The sequence below is a fragment of the Pseudonaja textilis genome, chromosome 1, assembly GCF_049901715.1.
Source record: "Pseudonaja textilis isolate UNSWEBS1 chromosome 1, rPseTex1.2, whole genome shotgun sequence".
In the NCBI taxonomy this organism is placed as follows: Eukaryota; Metazoa; Chordata; class Lepidosauria; order Squamata; family Elapidae; genus Pseudonaja; species Pseudonaja textilis.
In genome coordinates, this window is record NC_141990.1 from 291,287,313 (window position 1) to 291,304,329 (window position 17,017).

The window sequence follows — 17,017 nt, forward strand, 5'->3', positions numbered from 1 at the left end:
GGCGCGCCTCACATCAAGGGTGTGCCACTGTCTCTCCCTCTCCCGAGATGGTCTGGGACAGAAGTTCGGGAGGATGAGCTCCTGAGCTCTGTGGAAAGCTGAGTTGATTTTTGGTAGGAAAGTGGGATCAGGTCGGAGAACGACCCTATCTGAACGGAACACGCATAAGTCCTGTCTGATGGAGAGGGCTGCTATCTCCGAGATCCAGCGAGCGGATGTGATAGCCACAAGAAAAACAGTTTTGAGGGTCAGGAACTGGAGGGAGGCCTCCCTGATGGGTTCGAAGGGAGGCTTGGTAAGAGAGACAAGGACCTTATTGAGATCCCAGGTGGGATAACGGTGTATAGTCAGGGGATGCAGGTTGGAAGCTCCCCTGAAGAAGGCCCGGATAAGGGGGTGATGAGAGAGGGAACCCCCTCTATCAGAGGGAACAACGGTTGCCAGGGCCGTGACCTGCCATCTTAGGGTGTTAGTAGATAGACCCTTATTGAAGCCCTCCTGAAGAAATTCCAGGACCTGAGCGATGGAGGGAGAGAGGGGATTGATCTGGAGTTTGTGAGACCAACTACGAAAGGCGACCCACGTGGCGTTGTAGATTCGCATGGTTGAGGGCCGTCTGGCTGCCAGAATAGTGTCTATGACTTGGTTGGAGAAGTTTTCTCTCCTTAAGCGGTCCCGCTCAACCTCCAGACGGCTAATTGGAGCCATTGGGGTTTCGGGTGTGTGAGAGGGCCCTGGGACAGGGAGATCTTGTCGGGTGGGATCCTCTGGGGGGGGCCACCGAGAGGTTGCGAAGGTCCGCGAACCAGGGACGTCTGGGCCAATAAGGGGCCACCAGAAGAATTTCCGCTTGTTCCAGGATCAGTTTGTGGATAACCCTGGGGATAAGGGTTAGCGGGGGGAGGCGTAAAGGAGCCCTGGGGGCCAAGGGCAACAGAGGGCGTTGTGGTTCTCCGCCCCGTGAGAAGGGTACCTGGAGAAAAACCTTGGTAGCTGGGCATTGAGCGGGGATGCAAAGAGGTCCACCTTGGGAAGTCCGAAGATTGAGACTGCCTCCCTGAATAGGGATGGGTGGAGACGCCATTCTGCTTGGTCTAGGGTGGCTCTGCTGAGCCAATCTGCCTGGATGTTTAAAGCCCCCGAGATATGGTCTGCCTTGATGGATGACAGGTTTGCTTCCGCCCATCGGCACAGGCGTTCGGCCTCTCTCATGAGCCGTATCGATTGGATGCCCCCTTGCCTGTTGATATGGGCTTTTGCCGTGACATTGTCTGTAAGGACCAGGACGTGGCGCCCGCGTACTTGAGGTAAGGAAACTGCGGCGCCAGGTAGACGGCGTGGAGCTCCAGCCAATTTATGCTGCAGTCGTTCTGTTGCCGACCATTTGCCCTGGGACGAGAGGGAGTGGACGTGAGCTCCCCATCTGAAGAGGCTCGCGTCTGTGGTGATGGTCAGCCGGTCGGGCTCCTTGAAGTAGTGGCCCTTGTTGATGGCCGGTCTGGTCCACCAAAGGAGGGACGTGAGGACTCTTGGAGGGACTCTGACCGGGAGTCTTGAGTTGCTCCTTCCTGAACGCTGATGCGGGAGCAGGAACCATTGAAGGGACCTGGTGTGAAAACGGGCCCAAGGGATAACAGAGATACATGAAACCAGCTTCCCCAAGAGCTTTGACAAATCTAACAGAGACACTTTTTTTGCCCGCCTGATGTGCTTGATGGATTGTTGAATGCTGAGAAACCTGTCCGGGGACAGGAAAACTAGCTCCTGAACCGTGTCGATCACCGGCCCCAAATGGGTAAGCCGGGTAGAGGGGGAAAGGTGACTTTTCTTCCAATTTATCAGGAACCCATGATCCTGAAGGGCAGTAAGGGTGAGCCTGGTGTCTCTTTGAGCCTGATCTTTTGAGGAGGACAGGATGAGGATGTCATCCAGGTAACAGTGGAGATGGACCGGGAAGGATCTCAGGTGGGCGGCCAGGGCCGCCAAGACCTTGGTGAAAACCCTGGGAGCGGAGGATAGACCAAAAGGGAGTGCGACATACTGGAAATGCTGTTTATTATAGGAAAACCGCAGAAACTTGTAGTGGGAGGGCCGAATTGCAATGTGCAAGTATGCCTCGGAGAGGTCAATTGAGGTGAGCCAGTCCCCTTGTCGGGTTCCCAGGAGAACTGATTGTAAGGTGTGCATTTTGAATTTACGGGGGGCTAGGAAGCGATTCAGCCTTTTCAAGTCTAAGATAGCCCTCCAACCCCCCGAGTGTTTGGGCACTACAAACAGATGGGAATAAAACCCTCGTCCCCATTGAGCGGCGGGGACGGGTTGGATAGCCTTTATATTGAGGAGATGACTGATGGCGGCATCCATGAGGGCCCGCTTAGCAGGGTTCTTGGAAGGGGGGGAGGACATGAAAAAATCAGGAGGAGGGGACTGGAATTCAAGGGCAAGGCCGAAACGGACCGTGTCCCTGACTCATGCATCAGTAGTGGTGGTCTCCCATCGGCTGGCGAAGTACTTGAGGCCACCGCCAATGGGGGGAAAGGTTGAGTTATCTTGAGCGGCGGAAAGGCCTGCTCCCGGATCCCTGGAAGGGCCTTTTATAGAGACCATCCCTTCTGGACCTCTCGGTTGAATCCGCCCGGTCTTGCGGTGGAGGGGGTCTGTAGGAGGGAGATCGAAGGTACCTAGGGGGGAAAGAGGCCTGGAAGGAGGGCCGAAAGGAACCTCGTCGAAAGGAGGCGGGGGCTCTGGAGTCAGACCTCAGAAAAAGCGAGGGAAGGTATTTGCGCTTGTTGCGGCTCTCAACCAGTAAGGGGTCAAGGACCGGCCCAAACAATTTACCTCCCGAAATGGGAGCGGATGCCAATTTCACCTTGTTTTTGATGTCCGCTTGCCAGTGGCGGAGCCAAAGCAAGTGGCGAGCGGTGACCTGAGAGGATATGGCTCTGGTGGAGAATTTCACGGCCTGATAAGTAGCGTCGGCCGAGAACTCGGCCGCGGCCGTGAGCTTTGCGATGTCCTGATGCGCCCTGAGATTGGACGCGGGGACATGTTGCTTAAGCTGTCAGAGCCACCTGATTGAGGATCTGGTGAAAAAGGACGCAGCCGTGGCCGCTCTAATAGCCCAGGCGTCGGATTGGTGGGCACGGCGCAGGGCTAGCTTGGCTCGCTTGTCCTCTAGTTTCAGGGCCTCTAAGGCATCGCTAGGGGTCAAGGAGGAAGCCAGACCCACGATGGGTTCGTCAACAGAGGGGGGATCTAGCAGGAGAGAAAAATCAGGGTCAAGGTTGAAGAAACGTTTGTCCTGACTGGAAGGGGCTGGAGGCGCCCCCGTAGAGGCCAGTTGTCTGGAAACCAGATCAGAAAAGATAGGTGGGACCGGGATGACGTCGGTCTCTACCACAGGCTGACTGAAAATGGAGTCGTGCCCCCCCCCCCCCAAGGCTACAGGCTCGGGGGGGGAGGTCAGGCCAGAGATGGTTTTGGCCTTGAAAAGGATCGACCTGAACAGGTGCGGTTTAAACAACCCCACAAAGGTGGGCTGGTCCGGGGTGAGGCCTTCATCCTCTGACATCTCCCCCTCCATTGGTTCTGCCCGTGAGAGGGGTTCGCTGTAGATGATGGACCCCAAGTCAAGGTCCTCCTCTTCCCCAAACTGAGTAGGGTCCCCGTGCTCCTGCTCCTCCTCCTCTACCCCAAGAGAGAGAGGCAATTCCCTCTGGGATAGTACCTGACCATGCGAAGCATCCGACCTGGAGAGCGATCTGACGGATGGAACCTGGATTTCAGGGGCCGCAGGCCGAGGGGCCGGACCGGCCATCTGCTGGAGCCCTTGCGCGATTCCCTGACGGATGGCGAACTCCATCCATGATCTCATATTCTCAGGGATTTCAGCCATGGGATGTTCCTGTGGTTCCTCCTGGCGCAGGCCAGCAGCAGTGGGGGTGAAAGTAGCTTCAGGAGCTTGCCTAGGCAGCGAGGCTGAGGATTGAGCAGGTGAGGAGGGGGGAGGAGGCTGAGAGGAGGTTGAGGGAGTAGCGGGAGGAGGGGCCAGAGGCACGGAGCTTGACTCTCTAGACCGCCTGTCTATTTCCCTCTCTAGTGCCTTGTGGCGTCTGAGGGCATCCCTCTGAGAGGCTTTGGAGGTCTCCTGTGCCTGTTTGCGCAGGTAGTGGGTTTTGGATTTGGCCTTCAGAGAAGGGCCACGTGAAGAATTGTCATCTGCCATCTAGAAGAAGCTGGAAAGAAAAATTATTTAAATTAGTATGAGACGGTTGGCTCATCTGAGTGCGACCTACACCAAGGCCGGGTATCACAGCGGTTGTTTCACACACCTCTTTTAGTGAAAAAATTGATATTATTAATGTTTTTTTAAAAAAACTGGGATTACAGCCCAATCAGTTGCAATGCTTGTGTTATTAGAGCGGTTTTGCGTGAAGCCAATTAGCCGAAAGAACGCCAGGCCCATGTGTAACAGAAAGGCCTACAGCAGCTATCCCCCAGATCGAAACCGGGGGGGTTGAGAAGTGAGGTGCTGCTACGTCGCCAGCTGAGGAGGCTGCGGAGCCAACGGACCTTATGGGTGCTCGAGAACCCTTGAAAGAAGCGGCCCTGAGGGAGCGAGCTACGGCTTTAAGCAGTCTCTGAGGAGCTGCCTAGTGAGAGTTTTCAATCAACGCAGTCCGGCAAACTGTTAGAGAAGGCCCCAAAATGGCATCGGCCATGCGGTCGCGCCCAAAATGGCGGCCGCCACGCGGTGTCCAAAATGGCGGCCACCACGCGGTGCCCAAAATGGCGGCCGCGAATGCACGAGGGGGCTATCAGCGGCGGTTACTCTCCCAGAATGAAGGGGCCTATGAAGGCCCAAGAAGAAACGGGAGGAACAGGGGGAATTATCTCCCCTGATTACAGGCGTTCAATGGGGGGGAAACACCAAAAAGGAGGCAGGAAACGAAAGCGGTGCTCAGCGGCAGAGCAAACGAAGCGGTAGGCAGAAGTGGGGGCAGCAGCTTGACGCGCTGGGGACTTGCCCAGGGTAAAGAATTAAACTTCCCCCATTCCCAGGATGGGGATAACTCCCCTAGGGAGCTGTAGACCCCAGGGCAACTGCGCAAATAAGGAGAATCAAAGGTCCAACCTGATAGAAGTCCTTTTGAGGAAAAAAACCTGAATCGGCCACGAGCTAGTAGAGAACACAGCCTGACTGTCTCGAGGCTGAGCTAAAACTGGAGAACGCTACGAGGACCACGTGATGGGGAGGAGCGTTCCTCAATTCAAGCTCAGCCTGTGAGAGCCGAGACTGGAGCACCTTCCCCATTCTGGACGCTCATAGCAGCTCTATGGAGAACAACTCTCCAAGCAACGATAGCAACTTCCTTTTCTTTAAAGGTAGCATGAGACTACAGCTGGGTAACAGGCTATAGCAAAAATATCCTATCTGGCTTAATTCACAGTAGACCAAACTTATTCATATGCTTATCCACTTACTTTTCTTTTGTAACTTTTGCTATTTGCAATTCATTCTATTTTTCCCTTCCAGATGAGTTCTGTAAGATTTTTTCTTGCTGTTTAAGTAGACACTGAATTTAATTACTCTCGTAGCCTGTTCAAATGTTCTGCCTATCCCTGCATAGCTAAACCAATATAACATGTTGCACTCAAATATATCAAAAGGGCAAACCAATATTCTTAGAATTCCTTAAAATGTTTGGATCAAACATCAGGATTGACAAAGGATAAATAAAGGATGCTTGAACAAGGGAGAGGAGGGGTGTTCTTGATTTCTAGAAATTTATCCTTTCTACTGTAACTTGCTTCCCACCTGTGTTCTATTGGAAATATCCCTAAACTCGTTGGAACAGATCTAACAGGAAAAAGACAAGCAGAAACATCCAATCAAAGTTAACCATTTTCTAAAGTTTGCTTTAAAAAAGAAAGTCCTCGCTGTAGCATCCCAAATGTTTTATAGCTGCCAAAACACATATGAATACAGATACTCAGTGTAATAAAACAAATTATAAAGAGAAGTCTAAATTAAATGAGCATTTATTTTCCATTTAATTTTTGTACACCTCAATTTGCTCACTTTCTGAAAAAGAAAATGGACCCAAGTGCTCGACAAAGTTCTAATGAATTTCAACAGAACATTAAATTACTGAAAAGTTTTAACTGAACAAAACTGAGTCTGAACTGCCAAAAGAACAAAAAGCTTAAGGAAAAAAAAAGAAAAGAAAAAAACATAATCCAAACACTAAAGAGATTTTGGGTGTTATGTATAACTTACTCCTGGCTAAGTTTTTTTTATTATTTTGGAAAAGGTTTTAGTTGCATGTTAAAAAAAAAAAATTAAACATGCTGAAATGAAATTATAAACGTCTATTTTAGGAATTACATGGCTCAAATTCTGAATAAAGATAAACCACTTTTCAAATCACAATTACACTTTGCAATAAAAATAAAACATATGGGAAATAACAACTTTGGATAAAAAAGATTTTTAACCATTTTACCACTACATAGGGGACACTGCAAAATATGAACCAGTTGCCAAGCATCCAAATGTTGATCACATAAGCACAGGGGATGCTGCAATGGTCGTGAGTGTGGAAAAGGTCATAAGTCACTTTTTTCAATGCCATTGTAACTTCAAATATTTGCTAAACAAACCACTGTAAATCGAGGGAAACCCATATGATATGCCATATTATACATTTTTCAAAACATGGTTTTGAACTCACAAAATCAATTTATTTACAGTATTTCTATTCTGCCTGAAGAGTTAAGCAAACAAGATTAATAGTTTGGACAAATAAAGTAAAGCAATGGCTAATTATCTCTTCAAATGGAGTCCATGAACCAAGCTTAATAGTATTTTGATATTTTACAGTAAACTGCAGTTAAAATTATCAGATTTGTAAATTTACATGTTAAGTACAAGAATTTTTTAAAAAATGCTTTTTTTCCAAGTATGGAAAAGTATTTTTCAGGCTTAGTAAAAAGAAAAACATTGGTAATTCATCAAGTTTCAAGTTTCACCCCCAAAGTATCAATGCATATGTCACTGAGGCCATACATACTTATTAGCTGAGCTCTGCGATTTATTTGGTTTTCAAGTGACAAATTGGGATTACTAGCACCTTAGCACTGTTGTAACTAATAGCATAAAAAAGAAAATCTAGATGCTTGGCCTAAAAATGAATACATTATTTGTTGATGTAACTTGAGTGTAACAATGTTACCAAGCCAGCACCTTATATTTGAGTTTAACTAGAAGTCCTCAAACTCATATCCTACCTAACGTAGACAATGTTTTTGAGAATCATAGAACTTGTGGTCCAACCATCCCCATTCCCTGGAAAAACAGGACTGTTTCATGCCCTAGATAACACTGTATCTATGTGGAATACAGATAGGTAGTCCCCAACTTATAATTGCATCATGACCGTTTGAAGTTAGACTGGATTTCAAAACAGCTACTTATCACCTATCCTTGAAAGTGACTACACACACACACACACACACCAGTCCTTTTGGGCGCTTAGCAACTGGTACACGTTTACAACTGACTGCAGCATCGACAGTCATGTGACACAATTTGAGACTTTTTGCCACTTTCCAGCAGAAAATGGCAAAGTACCCATTGGATATACTGGATTCACCTAATTATGTGATTCACAGTGAATCATAAAAAACTCATAAAAGTCAGTTTCAAGCACACGGTGCCTCAATTTACTATTATGATAACTTACAACCATAATAGAGCCCAGATTTTGGATATAGGTCACAGGCTAACTACATGCTTTTTTTTAAACATACAGGATATATGTATACAATATATTTTTATACTGGTTAATCAAAGTTTATTCAATTCAATTTTCTAAAACTTGATAACACATGAATTTGTCCTATATCTGGATATTAGACTAAAATATGGTTATGGATAAGTTTTGGTTCAGTGTAACATGTGAACATAACCAGAATATGCCTTTTTATTTAGAGGTAAAAAAAATTCTAAACAGAGTTAGCAATTGCAATGCATCTTTTAAAAGATATATTGAAAGTGAAAACTAGAATCTTGATTTAAAGATATTCTTTATTTTTTCCTAACAACTTATGACTAAATCACCTTGATTTTTAAGGTAATATATCCACTCCACTTATAACAATATCACATTTTAAAAAACTTCATCAGATTCTCAGTAGGAGACTACAAACAGCTGGAAAAGATGTTAACACAACAGAAATGAGAGTATCTGGTTGCTTGAACCCAAAGGAAAGTTGGACAAGGATACAGAAAGTCAACAGGAGAATGGTTGAAAGAAAAATATCTGAAAAGTAATGTACTTGCATTATTCCTTTCTTCTGAAATTTACACACACACACATACACAAGAATCCAACACCAAAGAATGGTCAAAATAATCTACATTTGCTTCAGCCTGTTGAATATCAAATGTCTTTTCCTCAAACAGGGGTTACCAAATAACTCAGTAGAATTTTTACATTTACTAGCATTTTGGAGAAAGAAAAATTTGTACATATATATATATGGGGCTAGCCCCAAATTTAAAACTGAAAGACAAAAATAGACAAAATTAGTAAGATACTACACAGACATCACATCAAGACTGCCTTCAAAACAGACAGAAAAATATCAGCCATCCTTAGAAACCCCAAAGATAAAATTGACCTGGAAAACCAAGGCATATACGAAGTCCCCTGTGCATCATGCCCGGCCACATACATTGGACAAACCAATAGAAGAATAAGTACCTGCCTGGATGAACACAAAAATGCAGTCAAAAAGCTGGAACACACTTCCTCACTAGTCCAACACATGGAAGCCACAGGTCATAGCATCAACTTCAATGGCACCAAAACCCTAGCCACCATAGAAAACCCCAGCCACAGAATCATCACAGAAGCCATAGAGATTGAAAAAAGACCAGAAAGCATGAATAGAAGAGATGATTCCACCAGATTGTCAATCATTTGGAAGCCTGCACTCACAAACAAAAAAATCTCCACACCACAAGCCAGGCAAACACCTGGGCACAGACAGATCCCCCCTGATACCTCCAGCTCAAACACACTCCAACCAGGCACCCAGATGAAACCTAGCTTCCTAACTAATGATAGCCGTCCATTTACCCGGAGCCAAGCTGCACTAAAGGCCTCCAATAAAGTAACACAATGTTGCCAGCCAATCAAGAGACAAAAAGAGCCAAAAAACAGACAGAAGATACTAGAAACACCAATCAAACAGAACACAGCAAACTCCAAGACCAATAAACACAGACCAAGACTCCCAACCAATCAGGATGAAGAAAAAACCATTCTGGCACAGCAATAGCCTGCCCCAAATTTAAATCTGAAACGACTGTAAAAGTCCGACTCACATATGAACACTATCCAGAAGCCTGATGATGGCAGATGAGATTCTGCCGAAACGTTGCTACAACTTTAAAAGCACAACTACAATGACGTGGGAAAATACCTGAACAAAGCTGAATGCCATACATACATACATACATACATACATATATGCACTTTAAGACTTAACTGCTGTGTGTCACAGAAAGTTGAAAATACATTGGATTTGATAGAAAGGAGGCATCAATCATTGTAACAAGGCATGTACTGCATAAATATCATTTATGTGTTGCTTCTAACACAGCTGTGCAAGATACAAACATTCCTCAAATCATTCTTAATCTCAGCTTTTACATTTTACCAACAAGAGATACCATCTAATGGAAATATTGGTGTGTCTCAAAAGTAGCTACAAGAAGATTTAGATCATAATAGATTCAATAAAAGACTGGATTATATAATTCAACAACTAAAGCAATGGCAAGAGATAGTTATCCAATCAGAGAGAACAACCTTGGTATAAAAATGGTCCTACATTCAATTTTTGCTTCTTTAGTGCAAACAATTAGGCAGCAGGTGCTTAAACCTCCAGATCTGCTGCCAGTGATAAAATACTGACCAGAAAGACTAAGTACTTAGAAGCATCTTCTGTAAAATGCAATCCTGGGTAGAAAATCTGTACATAAGCTATTTATCTCAAATCACAGTGCTTTTTTTGTGCAAAACTTAAGACTTTCATTTCTCCTCAGCTCAAATACTTGATCCAAATTTAAGCAAGCAAAAACCCAAGCCAAAAACATATTCTTTGATTCCTAGATTTTTTTTTCCCATGGGTCAATTTGTGAATTTTACCGAACTTAAGATATAGATCTCATCAGTTCCTTGCATGGCAGCAAGCAACCCAAAATAAACCAAAGTTACAGCAGATGGTTATAAATGAAAACTTAATATGCAGTAAAAATTACTGTTTAGTAATAAACTGAAAACTGCAAGATTGCAAAGGTCTGTGCATGCAACACTAGACATAAGAAATCAATTTCTTCACATTCAATTAAAGTGGAAGAGAAGCAAAAACTGCACAGATGTATATAAAGCCAAGCATTGTATTCAACTCATTCTATGTGATTCCATGCACCTGGTATGTCTAAAAATTATCAATAAAACAAAACAGCCTATATTCGTATCGTAGAGATATATAATATGGAATTTAAAAATGTATACTACATATTTATACAAACAATATCTTACAACTGTCTAGAGAAAAAAATTCAATGTTTTATGAACTAACCACTTGAGATCAAATATTATTTCTTAAAATGCATGGAACAATACTGAGAGTGAGGAAAGAGACATGCAACTGCTTGACCCACTTGAACTAGAACAACAAAACCCAAAACCCAAAACAGTAATAAAGATTAGAAGACTAAATGGATTTTACAGACATTATTCCAGCCTCACCTGACTTCTGTCTTTGTCCACTTTCTTAAAACATTTATTTAATGACAGATTATGCCTCACAGAATTTTTCCATCCAGTAGGAGCATTTGCAAAATAAGGAAAGTGTTCCAAAATCCAGTTGTATATATCCTTCACAGGAAGCCGCTTGTTTGGAGAGTCCTCAATAGCCATAAATATGAGGCAGCTAAATGAATATGGTGGTTTACAGTTTGGGTTCTGCTTGGCATCATAGGGCATGTCAGCATGAGCAGGAGATGGAGGGGTATCATCATCCAGGTCTTGAACTGGGCTAACACTTCTTAAGACCGAGTCCCCAAAACTTTTCAGCAAGTTCTTACTCTCATGTAACCAATTCAAATTGGTAAGTTCCTCATCTTCTATAGGATCTTTTTCCAGTCGAAGAATAGGCAAAGAAAAGTCTAAGTCCTCCTCGTCCTGTAGAGTTTTTGATAGGTCACCATCTGTATAACACTGGCTCAGTCCACTGGAAATGGTAATTCCCGAGCCTTCTGGCTTCTTACTAGGAGGCATAACTGGACCCATTTAGTTGGAGGCTCCTAATAAAATAAATCCAAGTTTTGTACAAAAAAGGTTAGGTAGATAAAAAGAAAATAACATTCAAGTAACATTTCCTAGCCTGTATTTGGGCATTTTACAAAGTCTAATAGCTATGCACCCTCCTAGACGCACATATCCAGGCTGATACAAGCAACATTCAGAGAATAAGACAATGAAATTTTAATTTTTGCAATAAACATTATTGTATTTTTTGAAATACATTAATTTTTCCACCTATAAACAACAAAAACCAAGGACATCATGCTTTATCCATTAACTTGAGAAATAAGCAAATGCTATCAATTTTACTTTCTCCCAAACTAGCATATCATATAGACTTCAATATCACTGGTCATAATAACAGTTACTGTTTTGTAATAAGCATACAAAATTGAGAGCTTAAGACCAGTTGCTTCATGTTAATTTCAGCTGTTTCACTTCCAGTGTGAGCACAGCCACATTATAATTATAGCCTCTGTAACTTTGACTAAACACACAAACAGGCAAAACTCCTTTATACACACACACACACACACACACACACTCTTTTACAACCAAGCATTCACTCAGATTCCCAAAGAAATTACAATAGAATTTGTGGTATGCATTCAGAATTAAATTTTAGTGATCTAAATACAAGTTAGAGAAGCAGAGAAAAGTTGCATATATAGAAAAAGAATTCACACCCCACAATGACAAATTTAGCTGAAATTACAATAAACAATGAATGTGACAAGCGTGACTTAGAAGAAAGCATGAACAGTGATGTCATACATAGATCAGTAGATAATGTTGTTGCTATACTGGGCTCAGAGTATAGTATGCAAAAATAGATCAAGCTATATTACATGTTAAAAAGCAAAAGGCACCAAAGCTAGAAAATGTGTACAAACAAAAAGCCTGACTATCTGATATTTGTTAGGGAAATATTTCAGAAAGTATTATAAACATTAATTAAACCTAAATTCAGCTATCAAGATTAAGCAATCAAGGCCACATCTTAAGCCGTTTACTCTTTCTCTAAAACAAGTTGATTAACAATGATTATTTTATCTATCTTCAATCAGTATTCCATATATTATTGTCATCCTCAAGATACTGACCACCACTACACATCATGGCTTTGGTCAATCAAGACTTTTACATAATCGTTTATAATAAGATAAAGTGTAGACTAAGTTGCTTGTGTTAGTTGTATTTATGCCACATGCAAAATTTCCATGCTAACTATAAAGGTAACACTGGTTCCTTTAGGCACCAGTTTGACAAGTATGCCACAAATATCATCAAAGTTCAAGCATGTTCACACTACACTATAAAATTAACATCTCTAAATTAAAATAATGTAATTCTTTAGAGATAGTCTATATTTGTTAATAAGCATTTTTAGCCATTTGATGGAAATGAAAAAAACAGTATGTATCCTGATTGGTGTTTGAATAGGAGACCAACTAGAAACCTACATGTAGGTTAGAGCTGGACACTGAAAAAATCAATCTAGAGAAATGGCAAAATATTTTGCCAGTATTATTGACAAAGTTGTCAATAGTTGTCAATTAGTTTGATATCTAAGCTTCATTCAAGGAAGGCTTTACATCTGTGCAACTTTTCTAGAATATATTTTCCTTTATATCAATCACAGTTATGATAAGCATATTTTATAGTGTAATGTCAATGCATTACATGAAGATTTAAATGATTAGCCTCTATACAGTGCAACATTTTTTATATAAGCTCATTAAACATGTAACCAGGCTTTCTTCAATGTAATGCCTTCAGCATATGCCACTTCTAAAACTTCTTAGGAGACTCTTTGGGGAAGATTTTGAGCTTAAGCAACACTTTGCAATTGAATTTATTAAAGAAAACAAATATGCAAAATTATTAGAAGCATCTTCAATGTAAAAAAATTACAATAATTTAATATGACATGTCAAAAACCTATGTAAAAGACTTGATGCTGTTAAGATGCTTCAAAACATTAAAAAAATTATAATTACATAAGAGGTCATTAAGGTGAGTTGAAAAAAAAACACAAGAAAAAAAACAGACTTGGAGATAAAGTTTGAAAAAAATGAAGCTGAAGGAAAATATTAAAATATTTGAAAAAGTTAAATGAATCTATTTCATACCACTGCTATTAATGAGAAAATGTATTGATAATACTTCAAAGTTCTACAATTAAGAACAAAAATGTGATTAAGATGTTCTTTAAAATTATAAAAATGGAAACTACATATCCCTTGTTTGAAAGAAGGGGGGGAAGTAGTGAGAGTACCCCTAAACATTGCTCAAGAAGAGTTTTCAATGCTGTTTTTCTTCATAATGCTCAAGAAGAGTTTTCAATGCTGTTTTTCTTCATAATGCTGTTTTAGTGTGAAGAAATGCTGCCTAGTGAAGACGCTGTTAGTACACTGAAACATGGAAGCACTGAGGAAGTAAGGGAGATTACTGCAATGTGTATCCCTAAAACATTAATCTCACCACCTTTAGTTGAAAGCAATGTGGCCAAATGCATTCAGTACAGAGAACTTATATCCCATGAGCAAGCTTTTAAATAGGAAAATTATATCATGGCTGACAACATAATTTAATTGCTCTGTTGCTATGACAACATGCTGCTCTCTTTCAGTTTAATTTGCTTACTTGCCAGCATTCTCCCAAAGGACTATATAATACCATCAATTTTCACACAAAAACTAGGGACTTCTAAGAGCTTATGTTAGACTGGCAACTCTTTCCAATTCTATAGATACGGGGTTAACTTCATGGTTTTCAATATGCTCTGAGTTAATTAAAATTATAACCTTCCAAACAATTTGTTTGGATTAATAGCCACAACCACTTTACTACATGTTTTAAGCATGTGATTTTATTTATGTTTATGTAGAGTAAAAGCCACTTGGATCATGCTGGAAATGTCTCATGGATTCTAATAATAATAACTGAAAAATATAAATAACTTAATGAGAAATGCTGTGCATGGCTGAAGGAGAGATTTTTTTTAATGTGCATTATACAATGTATTTTTCCACATCAACAGCTTGGAAACTATAAGAAGTGCCTCTTTCATGTGCCCAAGGGTAACAGTTTCCAGAAGTGATGCAAAAGAAATGCTTAAGTATTTCTAGTGTACCTAGTGTAGACCTAACTGTACAGTTTCGAGAACATGTTTACAGCATTTCAGTTGAAACAACAGCAGACAATTTCATAACTTAAGATAAATTATGGAAAAGAGAAATTCTAGTTTAGATTTCCATGAAGGAAAAAGGTATACAGCAAAATAAGTTTTAGAAACACAGCTGAGTTTTCCTCAGCTAAACTCCAGCTCAAGGGAATAACTTGTCTACCATTTCTAACAAAATTCTAACCAATTACATACAACTTAGCAACAAATATTTTGTAAAGGGGTAACTCTTATCAGATGCCCTCAGAATTTGACACCAGTGTGTGTAAAATAAACGTTACTGCTGCTTGAGCACAGCAACTGGTTTTAATATTTAGAGTTGTAAAACTGACACAATACACAAAAAGGAAGAATTACTAGTTACTATTGTTTCTCCAAATAACTTACATCTATGCAGTGATATATATTTGAAAACTACATTTGAATGGTATATATTTAAAGAAATAATAAAACAACAGGCCAATATTTTTAAGTGAAGAGAGCAGTCAAGGAGACTGCACTTTGCCTACACTCCCTACTGTACTTGTCAAAAACATTTGAAGGGGAGAAGGAGGCCGCTGATTGGTTGGGATTCAAATCAATCAATAGCGTTGCTAGGCGACTAGAAAACTGCACTTATGTCTATACAGTGCCATTTGCAGCGAACATACCTTCAATGCTGGTCAAATATCTTAAACCTTGCATTGGCCTATCTTCTTCTACATCACGCCATCATATAGACGCGCCCCCCACCCCAAAAGCTTATGAATCTATGTCTGTAAAAATCATTTTAAAAGTCTTAATGCTAAAGCTCATTCTACTAGTTTTTTTAAAAAAGATGAGATTTTAAAACTTGAGAAAAAAATGTTCCCCCAAACTACAGGAAGCAATTGGAAGCAATCAATGTCGCAAAAAGAAAAAGAAAAAATACAAAGGTTGCAAAGGTTGAGTTCGTCTTCAAACTACACCCCCCAACTTTAAAACACAATACTAACTCTATATTCGTCAAGCGTCTTATCAGTTAGAACTAAAGCAGCAATAATAAAATTACACATTCGGGTCGTGCCTGCAAACTCTCGGCTCGACCCGCTTCACCTGACAACACCAAGAGGATTTACATCCCCTTATTTCCAAGAGGAACAGGAAGTTGTTTTTAGACATTCCGAACTGATTTTACTGCGTCTTGCGCCCAATTCACCTTTTTCTTGTCCCTCTTGTGCATTTTTTTAGCCCCCCTACTTCTTTCGATTCCAATGCAGAGAATCTTACGCAATCTTCCCAGCGAAGGTATTACGGTTTGAAATGAAAGAGAATCTCTACACAGAAAGCAGAAAAGACAAAACGCCCAGACCATATACTAAACACACACGCGTGCACGCACACACGTATGTTAAAAAATCTAAACTTACCTGTCCGGGGTGAGTTCTAGATTTTCCCTGCCGCCTTTCCCGTGATCATTATGCAAACTTTTCATCCGATTGAACAAGGCATTGCTTCCTCCCCCAGGCTGAAGCCAACAATGTGGCCGAAGGGAAAGAGCGAGGGGAGCCCAGAGCCGAAAAGGAAATCCGAGGCGAGCATGGGACCCTGCTGCAGTTTCACCCCCCCGCCCCCGCCGCCCCTCTTTGCTTCGCCTCAACGCTCCAGCCGTCGTCTCCCCTTCCTTTCCTCACTTCCCACCCCAACCCACCCCCCCGTCTGAGCGAGTGGAGGTTTGGGTCGGAGGTGCCAGAAGAAAGCGAAATTGTTTCCACGGCAAACAACAAAAAAAAAGGCAACACATGACCGCGGGGGGGGGAAAGAGGGAAACGTGGGCAGGGCCAGCAGAGACTAGCCGCCACAGAGGGAAGGAGAAGGCAGGGCTAGCGGAGGTGGGTGGGTAGGTGGGTGCGGGGGGGGGGGGTAGAAGAAAAGAGGGGGGGTTATTGCTCCGCGACCCTAATTGCGAGACAAGCGCGGGGTTAGGTCGGCGTTTCCACCCACGCGCGCGTTCTCCGGCAGCGGCCGCCCCGCTCTCACTTCCCCCCGCCGCCCAGCTAGAGAGGCCTGTGAGCCCTCAGAAATTCTCAGGCTGCCGCCTCCTTCGGCCTCTCCTTCCACCACTTGGAGTCCCAAACGCTGCACATGCCCTCCTCCTCCGGTTGTTCTGACTGGCTTCTCCCTTTTTCTTTCCCCTCCCCACCAGCCTACGTGGTATGTGGGTGAGCCTGAAAGTCACTCCAGAATATGTGTGTGTGTGTGTGTGTGTGTGTGTGTGTGTGTGTGTCTGTGTGTCTGTGTGAGAGAGAGGGAGAGCGCGCGCCACCCTTCCGCGTTTTTTTTAAAAAAAATTTTTTTTAAAGAAAGGACAGTTCTGTCTTTCCAAAACTGCAACTAAGAGATAGCACCTGCTCGCCTCTGCTTAACGAAAAGACGCACGCAGGGAGAGTGTTGGGGGGGACTTGAAAGATAACTCTTCCTGAAGGAT

At 42.5% G+C, this 17,017-nt stretch overlaps 1 protein-coding gene across 1 annotated transcript in view; it reads right to left on the reverse strand.

The window, feature by feature from the left end:
- The window catches only part of FOXN3 (forkhead box N3), a 107,409-nt gene extending 90,708 nt beyond the window's left edge, over positions 1–16,701 (reverse strand). The window contains exons 1-2 of the mRNA XM_087922085.1: positions 15,960–16,701; positions 10,827–11,383 (exon numbers count right to left, since the gene is read on the reverse strand). Of these exons, the coding sequence (XP_087778211.1) occupies positions 10,827–11,369 (543 nt within the window). The 5' untranslated portion in view covers positions 11,370–11,383; positions 15,960–16,701. The remainder of the gene's footprint in view (positions 1–10,826; positions 11,384–15,959) is intronic.
- Between the last annotated feature and the right edge of the window lie 316 nt (positions 16,702–17,017).